We start from the raw sequence: 17,929 nt of genomic DNA on the forward strand, positions 1-17,929 counted from the left end.
GTTTTTGTGTCTTCTCTCTCTTGTTCTCAACAAAGATCTTTTGTATGGCCAAGAAGAGAAAGGAGCGGCCGTCTTCTCAACAACATGAATTTTCTCCCTTAAGGTATTGAAGCTGAAGAGATGTTTATAAACTGTTAACATTTAACATTTTAACACAAGCTTATGTTTGCCAGACAGACAAGATGATGTAGCCCTGACGCTGCTGCCAGTACTCCTCCCTACTTACACATTTGGGAGTAGAGTTTCAGACCCATCAACCTGGAAGTTCAGAAGGTTTCATTGATATCCAGCCTGTAAGTCAACATTCATCTCTGAATCATGCTGAAATCGTTTAAATAATTGTGAGGTTTTGTGTTAAACTACAATCAGTCAGAAATTAGTTTTTGAGAATGTAGCCCTTTACCTTTAAATTCACTAACGGCCTGTTTTTGTGCTTCTCTCTCTTGTTCTCAAAGAAGATCTTTTGTATGGCCAAGAAGAGAAAGGAGCGGCCATCTTCTCAACAACATGAATTTTCTCCCTTAAGGTATAGAAGCTCAAGAGATGTTCTCTAAACTGTTAACATTTAACATTTTAACACAAGCTTATGTTTGCCAGACAGACAAGATGATGTAGCCCTGCAGCTGCTGCCAGTGCTCCTCCCTACTTACACATTTGGGAGAAGAGTTTCAGATCCATCAACCTGGAAGTTCAGAGGGTTTCATTGATATCCAGCCTGTAAGTCAACATTCATCTCTGAATCATGCTCAAATTGTTTGCTGTTTATATAAGTTCATCACTAATGGCCTGTTATTTTCTGTCTTCTCTCCATCAGGTTGGGACAAACCTGGTGGTGCATCTACAAAATGTGACAACCCGTATGTCCTCATGCAGGGAAACAGGCAAAAATGCTAAAGTGTCGTTAAAAATGCTCCTTGTTTAATGGCTGAAAGTTTTACTTGTAGTTTGCTATAAAATAGACTTTTTACATGAAATGTTTTCTAATGTGTAGTAACAGATACTTCTGGAGTTGTAACCAAATGAGTTGAAGTGATTTAACTATATACTTTTGAAACAACTTATGTTTTGTAATTTTTGTAAATAAAATCTGCTGGGTCTATATATGTATCATGTGGAAATAAAAGAAGCTTTAAATTCAGATTGTTTTTAATCCTGTTTTTATATAGTGCAATTTAAAATTAAATCTTTTTTTTAACCCAACTATAGTGGTATAACCCTTATGGTGGGTTATGAGTTTCAACCCAATTTTGGGTCAATTTAACCAATTTAACTAAGTCAATTTACCCAACCTAAAGCCAGGAACTCCTGCTGTTTTACGGCTTTTCACAGATGAGTGTGAAAAGCTAGAACTTCTCCTTATTGTTTTCCCACACAGACAAAAGGCAGTTCAAAAGATCTTAGCAAACCATCTGCTGTAACTACAGGTAACATAAAGGTCAATAGGCCAGAATAAGTTACTGATTTTAAAACTATAATTAGGTTATTTCAATCAAGACATGTTAAGTTTTAAAACTAGCATATTTTAAATTTATTTTCTTAACAGTACTTCTCTAATATAAGGCTCACAACTGAACTGTTGACAAACTCAATGGATTTTAACTTCAGGTATATAAGTTAAATTAAAATACTATCAGGTGCAAAATTGTGACAATACCCACAATAAGACGCTTGTTAAACCACATTAACATTTTTGAGGTTTAACTTAGGCATTTTACACACGTAGCTAGGTTTAGATAAAAACAAATATATCTGCCACATTCTTTTAAAAAATGTATACACACAGGATTGGTTTAGAAAAATAGTTCTTCCACACAAACCCACTGAATTACACCTCTGAGCGTTGTTTAACATGCCAAATCCATAGGGGGAAGTGTAGGGCACAGCTAAAATGTCAACCAATCCTTCAAAACAATGACAACTTCCTTTTAGGAATTAAACATGGCGCCAAGAGATTAATTTGTGTGGATAGGCAAATAAGTTAGACTACATAGGCAAATAAGTTGGACTACTTTTACATACCACGTTAGAGAATAAAATTAATAAAACACAAGACGATGTCGACTGGGAATCTTGTCAAAGCAAGTCCATGTGCGCTCTTTCTCCTTTACAACTCAATGTATTGGAGAAGATGGGTTTGTAAAAATCAAATAAGTAAAACGCATTTGAACCAAAAATTAGTATCTAACAATGGTCAAGTCTCAGACTAGAGGGACTCTAAATCTCCAGTTTCCAATGTCCACATGCAAATAAGGAGAATTCTCAAATCGTCACTTAGGTGGGAGTTTTTATTAATAATAATTTTTTGTCATACTAAATGAAGTTTACATATGGATGAAAAGTGAAATAGCATAAAAACCTATTCATTTTTTTATTGGGCGTGAATCAGGCCTTTTTTTTTATGATTGTAAAAATTCACTTTCAGCAGAGCAGCTTCTTTCCCCAACTTTGAGTGTGCAACGTTACAACCAATGCAGGTGTGAAACAATTTTAGAATAAAATGTTTAGACACTACACATTCATACTTTACCCCGTTTTCCTCTGCTCACATCACATTAGCCAGTCCTTTTTTTCTTCTCTTTCACGTCCCTCGGTGTCCACCTGTCCTGTCTCCGTCTTTATACCTTGCTCCTGCTTGTGGGTGATCAGGTAGACAGCGGTCATTCCAGCAGTTGGTCTAAATATCATCGGATCACCGAGGGTAATGTGTTTGGTGGGGAGAAGCTGCCCTTCGTTGTTGGTGCATTGTTGTGTGCGTGCCTTGTTTCCTGTATAAGCACCAGTGTGTGGGCAGGTAGCAGCAGTGTGAAGTATGCTGATGGTATTGAAAGCAGAAGGACTAGGAAAGAGGTGGAGAGGAGGTCAAGTAGACCACAGTGAAACGCACACGCCCTCATGCAGATACAAAAGGATAATCATACTGAAGATGTGTAGAACAGCTTGTATTAGTACTTTTCCACATATGAGCACACCCACCCACGTCGAGATGTGCACCTATACTGTGCAACCTGCTGACTTAGAGGACAACGTATATTAAGTCAGGCATGAGTAATAACACTGCAAAAAAGCTGTTTTTCACACTGGCACCTGGGCATGTGGGTACGTTCACATCCAATGGTTTCCCACCTTTTTAATTTCTGACGAAGCAACACGAGCGGAGACCCCAGGCTCATAATAAGACAATGGTTAAAAATAGAAGCTCTGCGTATGCACAAAGCCCAGATGCTTGGCTTCTAGAAAATGCAAATATTGTCATGGGCCCATGCTGTAATGCATGGAGTGTCTCTTTTCTTCTTAAACAGCAGAAATATTTTAAAGGTAAATAAAACTTTAAAATATAAATATATATATTTTGCATTCAGCTGCTCATACACTCCTAAAAGGGATCTTGAACAAAGCCTGTATTTGTACATTTGAAGTGCATCTTCTGTTCATTCTTGGCACCATTTGCAATACAGCTGAAACTGAACTTGAACACATCGAGCCATTTTTGTTAGCTTGTGTCAGCATTTGTAGTGTCATGGTTGTGTTGCATGCCACCCAGGGCACCTGAGGCATTCTGGAAAATTCTTCAGCATCAAAGGGAAGTGAGTCTGTGTCCATGTTCTCCTGGAGGAGCACCAAGAAGAGAACTATTTTTCCATTATTTGATGAAGAGCGAAGTTGTTACAGAGGATTTGTAAAGACCACAATCCTCTGTATCCAAGGGTATCACAGACCAATTTCTCTAACCGCCTCCACCTAAGATCAAATAAATAAAACCAAAACTTTAATAGTCATAACCTTGGCATTTTACAGCAAAAATTAAAGAAGAACATTGATTTTTAAAGAGGAGTTATTTTAGGGTAATTTTATACCCAATACTTTCCGGTAGACTCAGTTCGATTAGGGATAAAAATTGCAACATTTATTAAATTTTCAGCTGGTGCGGTTCTTTCATACTGGGCTGTGTTCAATGATCCAAACCCTTTGAAGAACATGTTCACGTCCTTACGTATGGCGTGACGAGATGAACACAGAAGAAAACGACATGGAAACCTCCGAAGAAGACACCGAGCGCAGCTTCCTCCTTCACGAATTGTCAACAAAGACAGAGTAGCATTATATTTTAACGGTTGTAGGATTTCTCTTTTGTCTTCCTATTCTTCCAAACCAGAAAAGGAATTAGACCAGAGGATATTTACTTATACTTATCTACCAATCCTGAATAGGAGTATCTAGTTTATTTACTTTGGATCATTATTATTAGCTTTTTCTTCTTTTGCTCTTTCTCTTTGTTTGTATTTCCTTTTAAATCCTGTAAAGCACTTTGTATTGCCTTGTTGCTGAAAATGTGCTATATAAATAAAACTACCTTTACCTTTAAAAGACCAGTTGCCATTTCTACAAATAGCACTAGACACATGCGTTTCTTTTGGATGCATTTACCCAGAATGCCCTGCTCTTTAGTCTACTTCCAGCTTTTGGAGCGGGTTTCGTTCTGCTTAGCATTCGCATATGCATTTGAACCGCACCAGAGTTCACTTGAACTGAACCAATACGCAGGTTTGAAAGCGGATCAAAGTTTGTTTGCACGTTGACGCGTCACCCCAAAAAACGGAGTTTCTGGGCAAACGAACTAGAGTTCAACTAAGATGTCAAGAGGTCAAGACTTGGTGCAATGCAATTTCATAAATGCAATAAAACAAAACAACATAAAAGATTCCATTAAATCATTTAATTTTAACGGTATTAATGTTGGTAGTCAGATACCATCCTACCAGACCACAGGATGCTCTGCCATAACCAACTTTTACTCTCCTTGACTCTCAGCTTGACTCGACTATTCATAAAAAAGATTGAATATATACAGAGTGGACCTGATGAAAAGGGAATCGGCAGAGTTTTAGAAGTTGATCAGTGGCTTCGCAATGAATTTATGTATATAAAACACAATCTTCCCATTTACAGCCGGAAAAACGAAATACTGACAGGCTTGTTTTAAACTTCCATTTTACATAATTTCCTCAACAATTCTTAGCAAGCGGTGCGCTCCTGAACACCTCCAGGACTCATTTTTCACTCTGTGGCATATTTACAAGTCAGTGCTCATCATATTGTAATAAAATTATAGTTCTTTCCTCTGCCCCAGATTTGCATGTGTGGGAGTGAGGGACTGGAGGGAATTGTGTCCAGGAGAGGAAAGAAACTAACCAAGTTTCTCGAGCACATAATGATGCACCTGCCCATTTAAAACCAGATGAGTACATCAAGCCATGGATGACTCTCAAACACACTTAAGACATATGCACACCCTCACATGCTGATTTCATTTTCCACATCCCTTCTTTCTTTACCTCTGCATCAATGCACTTCTCATTGGTTAATTACAAAAGCGTGTCTCTCTGTTAAACAGAGTTCATCATTCACAACTTTTCAGTTTATTTATTTTATCATGTAGCATTTCATTACTATCACTAGTGGATTGTTTGATGAGCAAGTCATTTCAAATATTACTACAAATCACTTTTAGATTCTTTTATCTTCAAATTTTTAGACATTGATTTATAGATAAGATTTTATGTAGTAACACTGCATTGATTACTGTAAAATTAGAATGGTTCTAAAGTACGCAGAAAAATCAGACTTTAATTAAAACCCCAAGGTGATTATATTATAGTAAAGCATAGATGGGACAGCGAGTGGCATAGTTTCAGGCTAGCATGACTATGGACGTGCTGTAAAGAAACACAATGTTTACACAATTTCCTCAAATTATGTGCCTCTTTCTTTTACTTCCCTTTACCATATTTTTTTATCCTTTATGTAGCATCTTTCTGTAGCAAAATTTCTTTGTTGTAACACATATAAAATAAATCAATAATACAAGTAACAGTAAGAGTAAAAGTTACAATTTTTGTGTACCCCTTCAAGAACTGTATTTTGAAAGAAAGACTGTTTTGGCTGTTAAGGAAATCCAGCCACTTGCATTGAGGTACTGACTTTGCATCAGTCGCTCTAGCCATAGCACACACCATACTAAATTATTTATTAGCGTCAAACAATCTTAATACCAAAATTCTTTTAGGTTTGACTTTAAAATAAGACAGTGTTTAGATATTTTTATGAAACATTTTCTGGTTGGGTCTGCTTCTCTTAACGCTCTTTGGCTTGTGTGATTTATAGTTTTTGTTCCGCTCTGGCTCCTTGTGCTCCCTTTCATTTTTGTAAGTTTGTCCATCATTTTGTTTCATTAAACATTCTTCATTTACTCAATGACTCTACCTTTCTGCTTTTGTGTCCATCGTCAAAACGTACATCATGACAAACACTACATTTTGTCAAATGCCTTCATCAAATCAAATATGTTAATCAATAATCCATTTACCACTAATCAAAGTAACTCCAAACAGGTGGATGGTAAGTCTTGATTTAGAGGAACTCAGTGTTTTAGCATCTTTGCATTTTTCTTGAAGTTTTTTCTAGATTTGTGGTGCATAGACGTGGAATGCTGCTTGTTCAACTTCGGCTAAAACCCCATCTAGCTGATTTTTTTCCCTCTCTGTAAGTAGGTCGTTCTCAATGTTGGTCATGAAGGTGCTGTGCAACAATGTCACATATATGCCCTAGTTCAAGACCGCACATTTGCACCTACACATAAACATGAGTTTGTACAGAAGTATACACACTCAAGACAAAGTTAGTAGCTCAGTGATGTTCACCATCCTGCTGCCTGACAAACTGCAGAGTGAATCTTGCGCACACAAACACACACGCACATGCACACATGTCCGTTAACCCTCAACGTTCTCTGCTTGTCACTTATTTATTCAAGGCTGTAATACACATTTATGTACCAGCAAGCCAGTTCTTAGAGAAGTGTAAATGATTCAAAGCATGTAGATGGGGGGAAAAAAACAAAAGATAGAGCATTGGGAATCATCTGACTGTGTTGTTGTGTCCAATAAGGCCCCATAATCTCTATAGGAACTAGTTGATTTCACTACACAGGACCAGAGAACATCCAGTTGGCAGAATAATTGCAAAGTATTAGACTAGTCTGTGGGAGGGAAAGCTCCTCAATTGCGAAACTCTGATGCTTTACGTTTCCTTGCAAGTCCCATGAGATTGTTCAAAGTTAAAAACAGATGATTAGAAACTAGAAAGTCACCACCAAGGGAGTGAGTTATAGCTTCCATGGCTCAACATCCATTCACACACAGACGTTTGCTCATATTGCAGTTCATATACAACATAAGGGAGACAATAACACAGTAACTAGGATAAACTCACGCAGCAGGGGACATTCCTATTTTCTTTCTAATTGTCTTTGAAATGACTCTTTCTCTCTGCTTAAATCTTATGGTGGATGAATTATGATTATGGGTCTACAAATCATCCCTTTTAAAACAAGACACACTTCAATGCACTTACTCCAATATGCACAACAGTAGTGCCTCGTAAACCCCCCATTCACATGCATATATTATTTTCGGAAACCATAAAAGCCTATTTACACAATCAGTTAAAATCTTTGCAAATGAAATACGGGTTTATGCTAATGATATGTGCAGGATTGCTGATTAATAACTGTGAGGCGATACAGCATCATAGGGAATTGCATTGCTTATTGCAACCAGGATAGTCAGGCACAGCTTGTAACCCCAGTACTCAGGCTAGAAACCTCCGCTGCTCCATCTTGAAAGTACTGAAAGTACTCAGAGTGATCATTATCCAAACTCTTGGCTGGGTCCTTCTGTCATGATATGGTGTATTGTATAGAAAAACATGTACAAAACATCATAATCCTCACACAAACTTTATATTACACATGGAGGGACTTAATTAGGTGGGTATGATAAAGCTACATCCAGACTACAATTCTAAAACAATTCTGAAAATCAACGTAATCGTTCACAACTTCTCTTTCTATTCACTGACTGGCCAGGTATAAACTCTAGCGAAGAAATCTGGGTCAATGGGAGAAAGCCCAGATTGTCTGTAAAGCGAGACTTGAATCGAGTGGAACAACATAGGAAGGCAATGGTCAGGCTAGTTCCTTCCACACATTATTAATGTGAGAATTTCTGTATGTCTTCCACAAAGTGTTGTCCTTTTGTTTTCAATAAAAAGCTTTTTGTTGGGCCAGGAATACAACTTGGTCAACACAAGGGAAGATGTTGTAGAGAGCGCCTCACTTCCTGTAGAAATGCTTCATGGTATTTTCTTAGAATGTTAAATTCTACAACAAATTTGTGCAGAGCTGATATGCTCTACAGTGAATTCCTCCCTGTTAACGTTGCGATGTGACATAATGATATAAACTAGCTTCACTTTTGCTCCACACGTTGCGTTCCCTTTCCAGAATCCCTATTTTTTAAGGTGATTGTGGCTGTGTCTCATCTATTTTATTTTTTTTCTCTCTCTCTCTGTCAGTCACAGTCCATGTTGTCTGCTCCCTTAACTGCGGCGCGTCCTGTTATCTATTTTCAACAGTTCCAAATCCCATACAGTGGGGCTCGGTTTCCACCTCCTGCTTAATCATCCTCAGCCAGTTTGCTCTGAATAATTAGCTGTGCACACAAACATGTACAAAGTTATTCATGTACAAAGCTTTAGTTTTGAAGCCTTCAGTATGACTCCTGACTCCCGACCACTGTTACCCTCTGAGCAGTTCATTTGAAGTACAGCAGGCAAATGAAAGTGATAGCACAACACTGGGGACTGCTGCCACTGACATGCTATGCTGCCTGATATTAAAGTAGAAGCACAAACAGCAGGACTGCAAAACTAAAAACAAAGAGGGATAAAAAGAAAAAAAGACTGAAAGAAGAATCCCAGTAAGTATGCTTTGATAGAAATTGATGCGTTTCTCTGAGACGGTTTCCCAAGTCGAAATAAACAAGGCTTATGTGGTAAATCGGCGGATGTGTTCATGTACAAATCAGCTAGGCAGAATAAAGCAGGGAAAACATAGCAAATAAAAACGGCACCTGCCTAAACTGTCACTGGAGCGATGCTAACTGGCTGGTTGTCGAGGTGGAAAATTTAATCTGTACAAAACAGCATTGCAAGTTTGGCACTATTGGACAGAGATTTAAAATTCATTAAGCTTCCAAGCTTATTAACCGTTTTACCTCGAACTGGACATTGACTACAAAAACGCTGTACAATATGCTGTGGGATGTTTAAGGACATTTTGAGTCTATTATTTATGTAAAATATATAATTTAAAAATGTCTGAAGGAGTTAGGGTGTATTTCATGTCTTAATGGGTTTCATGTATTAAGTTTTTTGTGCATTTAACATCTGTGTTGACGCTTATGAGAAATTTTAAACCTGACGTCGATATGATATAGTGATTGTTCTCACAGTATTACCCCATGCAGTGAAGAACGTTTGTTGTAAAGTTTTTGTTTTTACCTGACACTGCCCTAAACTCTTAAAAGTTAACTAAACGCTTTGTTTTAACTCGTCACTGGTAATTACACCAGGTGGTGCCGACACCTCGGTCGTCATGGTGATGATTTTGCTTGATTACTTGCAGCACTTTGTAGTGTTGGAGACATTAGTCTAGTTACAGAGCTGTGAAGAAGTACTTACAGATTTCTCATTTTCACCTTTGACGCAATTACTTTTCTCAGATCTCAAAATAACTTTAATATCAGAGGAAGGTAATCTTGAGTATGAAACATTGTTTTTAAAAGCTGCAGTATGTAGCTTCATTACATTTTTTTAAATTATTTGAAAAGTGTCAACATTTTGTGACAGTATGGTATGAGACAGAAAATATGTGAAAAGATTTAGCTTTTCCACACACTTTCTGAGCAATTGTTGCCATCTGAAGAAATGCTGCCCTCCTGACCAAAAACGACCAATCAGCCAGGAGGAGGGTCTTAGCGCTGTCAATCAATCTCATATACTCGCTGCTCAATGTGTTAATGGTGGTGAAACAACCGACCGTTACAAGAAAACCGTTTATCCGCCAAACTAACTACCCTGAACGTTCATGATGGGCTCTGCTATCAAGAACGGGGTTGTGATTGACAGCACTTAGACCCTCCTCCTGGCTCTGATTGGTTGTTTCTAGTTAGCAATGGAGGCACTGGTGACAGGTAAGTGGAAAAAAATAGAAAAAATTCAAGAGCTTTTTGAAAGAAGAGCCAAGCTTTACAAGTGACTTACTCCATTCCCCCTCGTTCTCCAAACCAAGATTCATCCGACTGCTGTCAGCTGCAGGTGAAGCACAAACATCTCCAGACGGCTTCACTTCAAAACCAAACTTTTCTTTTCAGCCTTTAATAATTCCACAGTAACGTTAAAAACAATTTATGTTTACCTTGAGCAAGAGAAAAGTATGGTGAAAACAAAGTAGATTGACAAAACCACGAAATGGATAGTGCGGACAAGAAGCTTAGATCAAAGAAAAAAGAAAGTGAAAAAATAAAAACCTTGGGAGAACACGGCACAGTCTCTCCTCACCTGCCACAACATCTGGGCTCTGTCAATGGGAGTTTGACTTGTATTTTGTGCAAACATGCACAGACACACTCACATCCACTGTTTTCAAGTCAGAGTTGGGGAATATGTGACCCACTTCAGAATTGCACCTTCTACATTACCAAGCATATCCATATCTTCCCTCTAAATTAACTGGATCTGATTCCCAGGTCTTCAAAACCTTCACTTTATAGTTTGCTTTTGCAGTTTCCATCAAGAGTTCTCCAAACATGAGTCTCAAACAATGTTTCTCTTAATATTTTTCGCTCCAGCCTTTTATCTCTGTGTCAAGAGTTGTGGTAAGTGGTGGTGAGAACGAACGCTGACGACCCAGGTTGTGACGAAGAAGATGAATTTAATGATGAATGTAGCTCAAAACAGTCCAGATCAGGCAGCATGGCATAGACAATAGCACACAGCTAAATACCGGTAGCATCTGACAAAAGATGGCGCAAGGTAGCCTCAGGACTTTCCAGTTCAACTTAGAACTACTGACTAAGATGACAACTGACAAGGATCTGACAAAGGACAGAGACAAATACACAGGGAGGGTAATCAAGGAATGAGACACACCTGGGAAGCAATCAATGGGGAAGACGCAGAAACAGAGACTCAGGACAGAAACTGAACACAGAAAAACCTTAAAATAAATACACAGAAACACGGATCATGACACTCTGTGTGTGTTCTTAGACTCGCATAACTCTGTTGTCATCAAGAAGTCTTTAGAAAACCTGTTATGCCATTTTTATTGTCTGTTTGGAGTGTTTGCAATTTTCAGACCTGTTTACAACTGCAATCTTCATAAAGTCAGTCAGTACTTTGTGGAACCAAGTTTCACTTTGGTTACAGGTGCAACACTTCTGGGCTGTATCTCTACCAGCGGCTCACGCCTGAAGAAATCTTTTCTTTTTCATCTTTTTTTTTATAGAGTTGGTGACGCACCGGTCTTTTTTCACCAGCATGCCAGACGGGTGAAGTGTCTTGTCCAAGGACACAACGCTGGAGACGGACGAAGAGGGGACTTGAACCGACCGTATTTGCGGTTATGGGACAAACTCCTATTGTCATTGGCTGCGTTGGGTCATTCTGACCCAAGTATGACTTACGGTAAACTCTTTACAGGACTTCTTTTGGCTTCCCTTTAGCAAATAATTTCTTCCTCCTCAATGAAGAGCAGATTTGTTGAATGACAGTTGATCTGCTAATATATTTGGGTTAAAAATATCTGGAATTCCTCCAGTGCTATCCCATGAATCCTCCCTTGACCTTTCACCTTGGGGGAACAGCCAAACCAGTGCCTTTAGTTATGAATACATTCCTGGTGCATGTTATAATGTTATACTCTACACTTTGACGTGTGAAATCCTGATTTCAATCCCTGTAAAGACCCTTTTTTTTTTTTGCCCGTTTGTATTGTTTCATATATTTATATATTTGTTTACTACGACCATTTAAAGAGTTTACAGCTCGGCTTGCAAAACGTTGGGGTGTTGAGTTTCCAGATAGGAGCAACAGAAGCTGACTGCATGACTCTACCAGCACAGTGGTAGGTAAAGCAGCTCTCATCTGAATAATGCAGTCTGTGCAAGTCCAAGCTGACTTTCTGCTTTATTTCATCTGGTATAAGGTGAGTGAGAGATGTGCAACACCTAAACATTCACATTCAGCTTCATTTACTTTTCCTCCACATGGCTGTCTGATTGTACAGATCATAATGAGATGGAGTATCTATCTATCTATCTATCTATCTATCTATCTATCTATCTATCTATCTATCTATCTGTCTGTCTGTCTGTCTGTCTGTCTGTCTGTCTGTCTGTCTGTCTGTCTGTCTGTCTGTCTGTCTGTCTGTCTGTCATTTGATTGTATTACAGTATTTCCACATTAATTTGTACTTTGCTGTCTTTTTTCTCATCTTCTCTGATGCTGCTTTGCTAAATATTATTTTCTTACATCATGCTTCTTTTCATCTATTTTTTACTCCATTCTTTTTCACATTCCCCAAAGTTTCATTCTCTTTTCCCTGTTGATCATTTCTTTTCTTTCCTCCGGTCACCATTTGCTCTTTCAATATTTCCCAGTTTTTTCCCTTCTTCTTACATCTTCACACACTCTGCATATCCTTTAGGAGAATTCATCTCTCTTTCTCTTTTTTCTCAACTGGGAATGGTGAAGTAATTCACCAAACTACTTCTATACACATTCTTTGTATGCTCAAAACACACCAAGTCTATTCTTTACTCTGCTCCCTCTGCGCTCGTTGCCATATTGTTTTGTTCTCACTTGGCTCTCCAGGGTGTGCTTCAGCTTAACCAAATATCTGCTCCTCATCAATGCCTCCAAGCGCGCCACAACTTTAACGTCCCCTGCCTTTAAATTCTCTCTGCATCCCATCACATTTGTCTTTCTACTGTTTTCTTTCTCAGATAAAATACCTGAGTCCCTCTTCACACATCCATATGTAACATTTTCATTTCTTTCACAAAAATCAACTTTTATTCCCTCCTTACTTCTATTCTTAGGATTCTGTCAGTATTAGGAGGATCGCTGTAACGGGGCTGACATTATCCTTGAAACCGATTTTTATTTGCAACTTAAACTAAAAATCTATTTAAAGTAAGCAAACTGCATTCCCCCCTCCTCGAGGTTTATGTGTTGAGAACGTCATAGAACGAGGAAAACAAAATCGCTTAACAATGCTGCCATCTGCTGGGATTGTAAAATCACACTATCATATTCTTTCTATGCATCTTTTCCTGCCTGTCACAAAAAGGACCTCCGTGTTACAGTTTTTCCTCAGTCGCTTCGGCGCATTTCTCAGAACAGAACTGAAATTTTCAAATCGACTAGTTCATGCCTCGAGTCACTGTGTGCACATCACAAGAGCAGTTTCTCACTCCTCTTAACTTTGGTTTGGTTACTGACAATGATGATAAACTTTCCTTTGCAATGTAACACTTTGGTTTGTCAGCTTACAGCTGCAAGTCGCTGATGCATAGATGTGTCACCTTTCTTGTTCAAATTAACCTCATTTCCTTTAAGGGAAGACCACGTGTTGCAAATGTGTGCATGTGTGAGAGACAGAGAGAGAGAGAACCAACCCTTAGTCATCTCAGAAACCTCTGATTGTTGTAGGGGTAAATTACATTTTGTTTGTTTGTATGTTTGGTTTTTATAGTCATATGTCAGTTTTTATATGTCTGGACTTATTCTTGCAGGACTGCAGTCATGAAGACCAACATGCTGGTTTTTGGTTCTCTGTATTTGCTGCTTGGTTGGACACTTCCTCTATGCGCCCATAAGGTAAGTGGAGCTTCTGTTCGGTTGGTGTTCTAGAGTAAAATATAATTTATTGAAGTCTATATCTAGATATCAAGAATGTAACATATGCACTTCTCGATGCTGTAATCACTGAAAAATGTCAAAACTAAGTGATCACAAAAAGCCAAGAATGAGTCAGAACCAAACTGTTGGGTATTAATGGCTGATATTGGACAAAAACCTTTGACACAATATTTTAGAATGTTCACTGCATTAAAGATATATATGACAATATATCTGTCTTTGCATAGACCCAGAACCCCCACAAACACAAATACTAAAATTACTCATAATCAGATAGGCTGCTTGTGCGCACCACTTACATAATATATATAGCGTAAAATATAACGTAATTGAACCACTAAATAAAACATAATTGCAGCTTTTGATTTTTTAACTTATATTAACAAGTACTCATGAGAAATCAGGAGTAGAAAGAGTCCAAAGTGTATAAGAAACTGTCCCAATGTCCATACCATGCTGTACATTTTTAGGGTTTGCAATCAGTTTTTTGTTTTTGCAAGAAATTACAGTTCTTCCGATGAAAGTTCCTTTTTTCCCTCAATACACTGACTGATACAACAAATGCCCATCTTTACTGTTATGGTTACTGAAACCATAAAATCCTATCATACCTTGGCACAATAAGAAAAGGCCTCAATACTATATCCCTAATTTAAAATAATTTAAAAATAATCAAAAAATACACGTTGATCAGATTCTCAGTAGTTTTTCATTTGAAAATAGCACATGCAATAGATACATATTTAGGTGGAAATTAGCTAGCTTACATATAATTGAGCATAAGAATGACTAACAGAAGGTAGAAAAGAGCTTCCAGTGCGATTGATGGTATGTATAGAATATGCATCAACAGGCATCACTGGTATGAAAACTTGGCTTGAGGCAAATTCATAACAAAGGGTTATGTTATAATTAAAACTACACTAAATTTATCTATTTTGGTTCATGAAGACTTGGTCCTTAACTAGGAGGTGATTACCCTGATGATTTTTTCCCCCATGAGTTAATATTCTGAAAATGTGGAAGCAAATACAACAGATTCATTTGGATTTACAATTTTTCTCCCTTTCCCTCTAGATCTCTGGCACCTTCATTACACAAGATGATCAGTCTATCCCCCTGGACATGGTTGACAATTCAGTTGATGACATGTACTCTACCTGCGCCACAAAGATGGAAGAAAAGGTCAAGGGCACATACTTGAAAAAGGAAATGAGGAAGGACTTCAAAACAATGTGGGAAGCAGCGAAAAAGTGCGCAGAGAAGAAAATCAAAGAAAGAGAGAGAGGAGATGAGGCTTTAACAAAAGATCACCTGCAAGCAATTTGTGCGTACACAGCAGGAGGACCAGAAAACGTATACAAGACGTTCAACGAAGCAGTCCGCACCAACAGAACGCAGTACGGTTCGACCTTTCCGTTCCATTCTCTACATTTCTGGCTGACCAGAGCGATACAGATCCTCAAAACCAGCGACAGTAAATGTCGCATAACTTTCCGCAGAACCAAATCCAAGTTCACTGGCGTTGTCAGCAAAGTGATTCGGTTTGGCACTTTCACCTCTACCTCCGTCTTGTCAACTCTGACAAACTTTGGTACGACTACATGCTTTAAAATTAGAACCTGCCACGGGGCATATTTGAAAAAATACCCCAAGCTCGGAGACAGAGAGCAAGAGGTGCTCATTCCACCTTATGAGACGTTCAAAATAGTCAAAGATAAACGCATCAAAAAACTTTCCGACTGTAAAACTGTTTACATTCTGAATAGCACCGGTGTCCAAAGCAATCTTGACTGCCAAATTACAGAACAAATACTTTGGTGATTGTTTCTCTCTCTCTCTCTCTCTCTCTCTCTCTCTCTTCCAAACCCGTAATTATGTAACCATGTATTTTAATCTAAATTTACACTTCTGGCATTTTAAAACAATGTTATTCACAAAAATCACATCGAAGTGACGGACTTAGAGATGTTTTTTTTGTGAATACACAGGATCATGACCCCCAAAGGAAAATCAAGTCCGGTTTAAAGTTGTGGGGAAGATTAGAGGAGGGTTAAGCTTTAAAACAACATCCCGACAAGCCTTGAACATGTCAAAAAGTCCTGTTTAATCCATCATCTGGAAAAGGAAAGAGTTTGGGGTATTTTACTGCATGGGGATATATTTTTCAGAAGACAATAATTTTTTACATGTTTTTAATCAGTAGTATTGTGTTTGTAAAGTCTGTAAAATACATGAAAAATGTTTAAGAATCATTCAAGTTTTACTGCATTCTGTAAGTTAAATAAATTGCCTTTGAGCTTTGATAAACAGGTTTCATATTTTTGTGCAGGTTTCAGCTTGAATTAGTAAAGTGAAAATAAAAGTTTGTTCTTTTCTGAAAAGTGTGTTCCACTCCTTTTACCCCTAAATAAAATAAAGTCTAACAGTCAGAGAGAAAAAGGAAGATGGGCAAGAATGTGGGAGCTGTACCGAAACCCTGGTATCCCATAATAATGGGTAAAAAGCTAATTGGTGTCTAGATTTGAAAAGCTGGTAAAGAGAAGAAGTGTTTTTATCACAAAATTATATAAAAAGAAAAATTCATGATGAAATTAATACCTGTGTGACAAAATATGAATATTATTTTTTACATCTAATGCCTCTTTTCTTTCTAACCACATATTGCTCAAACCCCAACTTCTTGAAACGCCCCTGTTCCATCACCCACCCATTGCTCTCTCACACAAATAAAAAGTTTCCATTGTGACTACTTTTTAGAAAAGGTCATGCCCAGACATTCTTTTGAAATGACATGGTTTCTCACAGGAAGTTATGTTTTCACACCATCTTTAACAAACAAAAAAATGAGACCCCCGTTAAACTCAATAGCTCTGACACAACTTTTCATTCGGTTTTCGTCATTCAAATTTCTCCTTGTTAGCATCGTTATTATTAGACTTCCATGTTGTGAAACCCCTAAACATTCCGGTATGTTAAGGAGTGCATCGCACGAGACACAAAATAGGAAGCTCAATTTTCTTAACTTTTACAAACAATTGTAGCTGGCTCTGATGAGCACAGGAGCAAAATGTGCTGACAAAACTTTTTTTCCCCCAGCAAGAAAACTTGTGCATACGACGAGAGGGCGCCATCTACTGAGAGCAAAGTAGTGCGATGTGACTTGATGTAATTTTCAAAATGGCCTTTCATTGACAAAAGTGCTGCACTGAATAAATGCAATGTAAAAATATAACTAAAGTGCAGAAGTGTGAATTTGAGTTCAAACTTTGTTTGTGTTCCTTTATGTATTTTTTTCCTTAGGAAAAAAATTGCTGATTCACAATAAATTTTGGAAACAAGATTTTGTCTCCTGTATATTTGTCAATATACAGGAGACATCTATTTTAAAACAATAGTTCAAACTAGTGTTTAGACAGAATTACCAATAAATCCATGACATGTTTTTAAATTGTGCATGATAGGGAGTGAAATAAGTGTTTGATCAAGCAGAATCCTTAATAAGTTCTTCCTGCTCAGCTGTTGAAAATCCTGTTTTTAAAACAGTTATCTTCAATATTATCATTGCACGGAGCCCCCTAGCGGGCCATGGGGGATTTCTTTTTCTTTTGCGTTACCTCGCAATAGGTTTTGCGTTCTGGCAATAATGTACTGACCAGTTCATGTGGCATAACTGAATACTGTAAGCCTTTCTTACGGTGACATCGTACTTTTTGCTATTATATAAGGTTTTCGTCAAGTTTTCCATGCATGTTAATATCTCATGAAATACCTGAAGTTTTATATCTTTTTCTTTAGGATAGAAATGCACCACAAACCTGTAATACTTTCCGTAAAAAGGAAAGAAATAAAAAATACATCCAAGCTACTTGGAATATTTTTTAGTTTTGATTGTGTCTCTCTTGTGTTGCTAGTCTGAATGGTTCAAAGGGCTGTTTTCACGTGCAGTTCCATCTCAACCTGACACAAACAGGCATAAACATGTAGTGAATAAATCAATTTTCAATCCATTTTTTGCACCAAAGAGTTAAGAATAAGCATGTTTTCACTGAGGCTCTTTATGTGTGTACCGTACATATTTTAAATTTCAAAATTATATTTGTGA

At 37.8% G+C, this 17,929-nt stretch overlaps 1 protein-coding gene and 1 long non-coding RNA gene across 7 annotated transcripts; both read left to right on the forward strand.

The window, feature by feature from the left end:
* Window positions 1-8: 8 nt before the first annotated feature.
* Window positions 9-1,118, forward strand: LOC106962125 (uncharacterized). 5 transcript variants are annotated; one of them, XR_001427906.1, is made up of 5 exons: window positions 9-103; window positions 178-293; window positions 459-526; window positions 598-717; window positions 815-1,118. It is a non-coding gene; the product is annotated as an uncharacterized LOC106962125 (long non-coding RNA). The 5 variants fall into 5 exon arrangements; XR_001427903.1 differs by having other exon boundaries at window positions 10-103; window positions 174-293; XR_001427902.1 differs by lacking the exon at window positions 9-103 and having other exon boundaries at window positions 114-293.
* Window positions 1,119-13,554: 12,436 nt separating this feature from the next.
* On the forward strand, window positions 13,555-16,206 carry LOC106962124 (erythroblast NAD(P)(+)--arginine ADP-ribosyltransferase-like). Of its 2 annotated transcripts, none has more exons than XM_015056318.1 (3): window positions 13,555-13,616; window positions 13,698-13,782; window positions 14,902-16,206. In XM_015056318.1, exons 2-3 carry the CDS (start codon window positions 13,708-13,710, stop codon window positions 15,646-15,648), a joined length of 822 nt encoding a protein of 273 aa, XP_014911804.1. In that variant the 5' UTR covers window positions 13,555-13,616; window positions 13,698-13,707; the 3' UTR covers window positions 15,649-16,206. The 2 variants fall into 2 exon arrangements, with proteins under 2 accessions (XP_014911804.1, XP_014911805.1); XM_015056319.1 differs by having other exon boundaries at window positions 13,570-13,610.
* Window positions 16,207-17,929: the final 1,723 nt, after the last annotated feature.

The sequence above is a fragment of the Poecilia latipinna genome, unplaced genomic scaffold, assembly GCF_001443285.1.
Source record: "Poecilia latipinna isolate Pla-1442-1.1 unplaced genomic scaffold, P_latipinna-1.0 Scaffold1374, whole genome shotgun sequence".
Lineage (NCBI taxonomy): Eukaryota > Metazoa > Chordata > Actinopteri > Cyprinodontiformes > Poeciliidae > Poecilia > Poecilia latipinna.

Excerpts from the sequence above, each read along its gene's own strand:
- LOC106962124 (XM_015056318.1), top strand. The coding sequence starts at position 13,708 with ATGAAGACCAACATGCTGGTTTTTGGTTCTCTGTATTTGCTGCTTGGT. Across the intron at positions 13,783-14,901 it reads TTCCTCTATGCGCCCATAAG|ATCTCTGGCACCTTCATTAC; the intron begins GTAAGTGGAGCT and ends CTTTCCCTCTAG.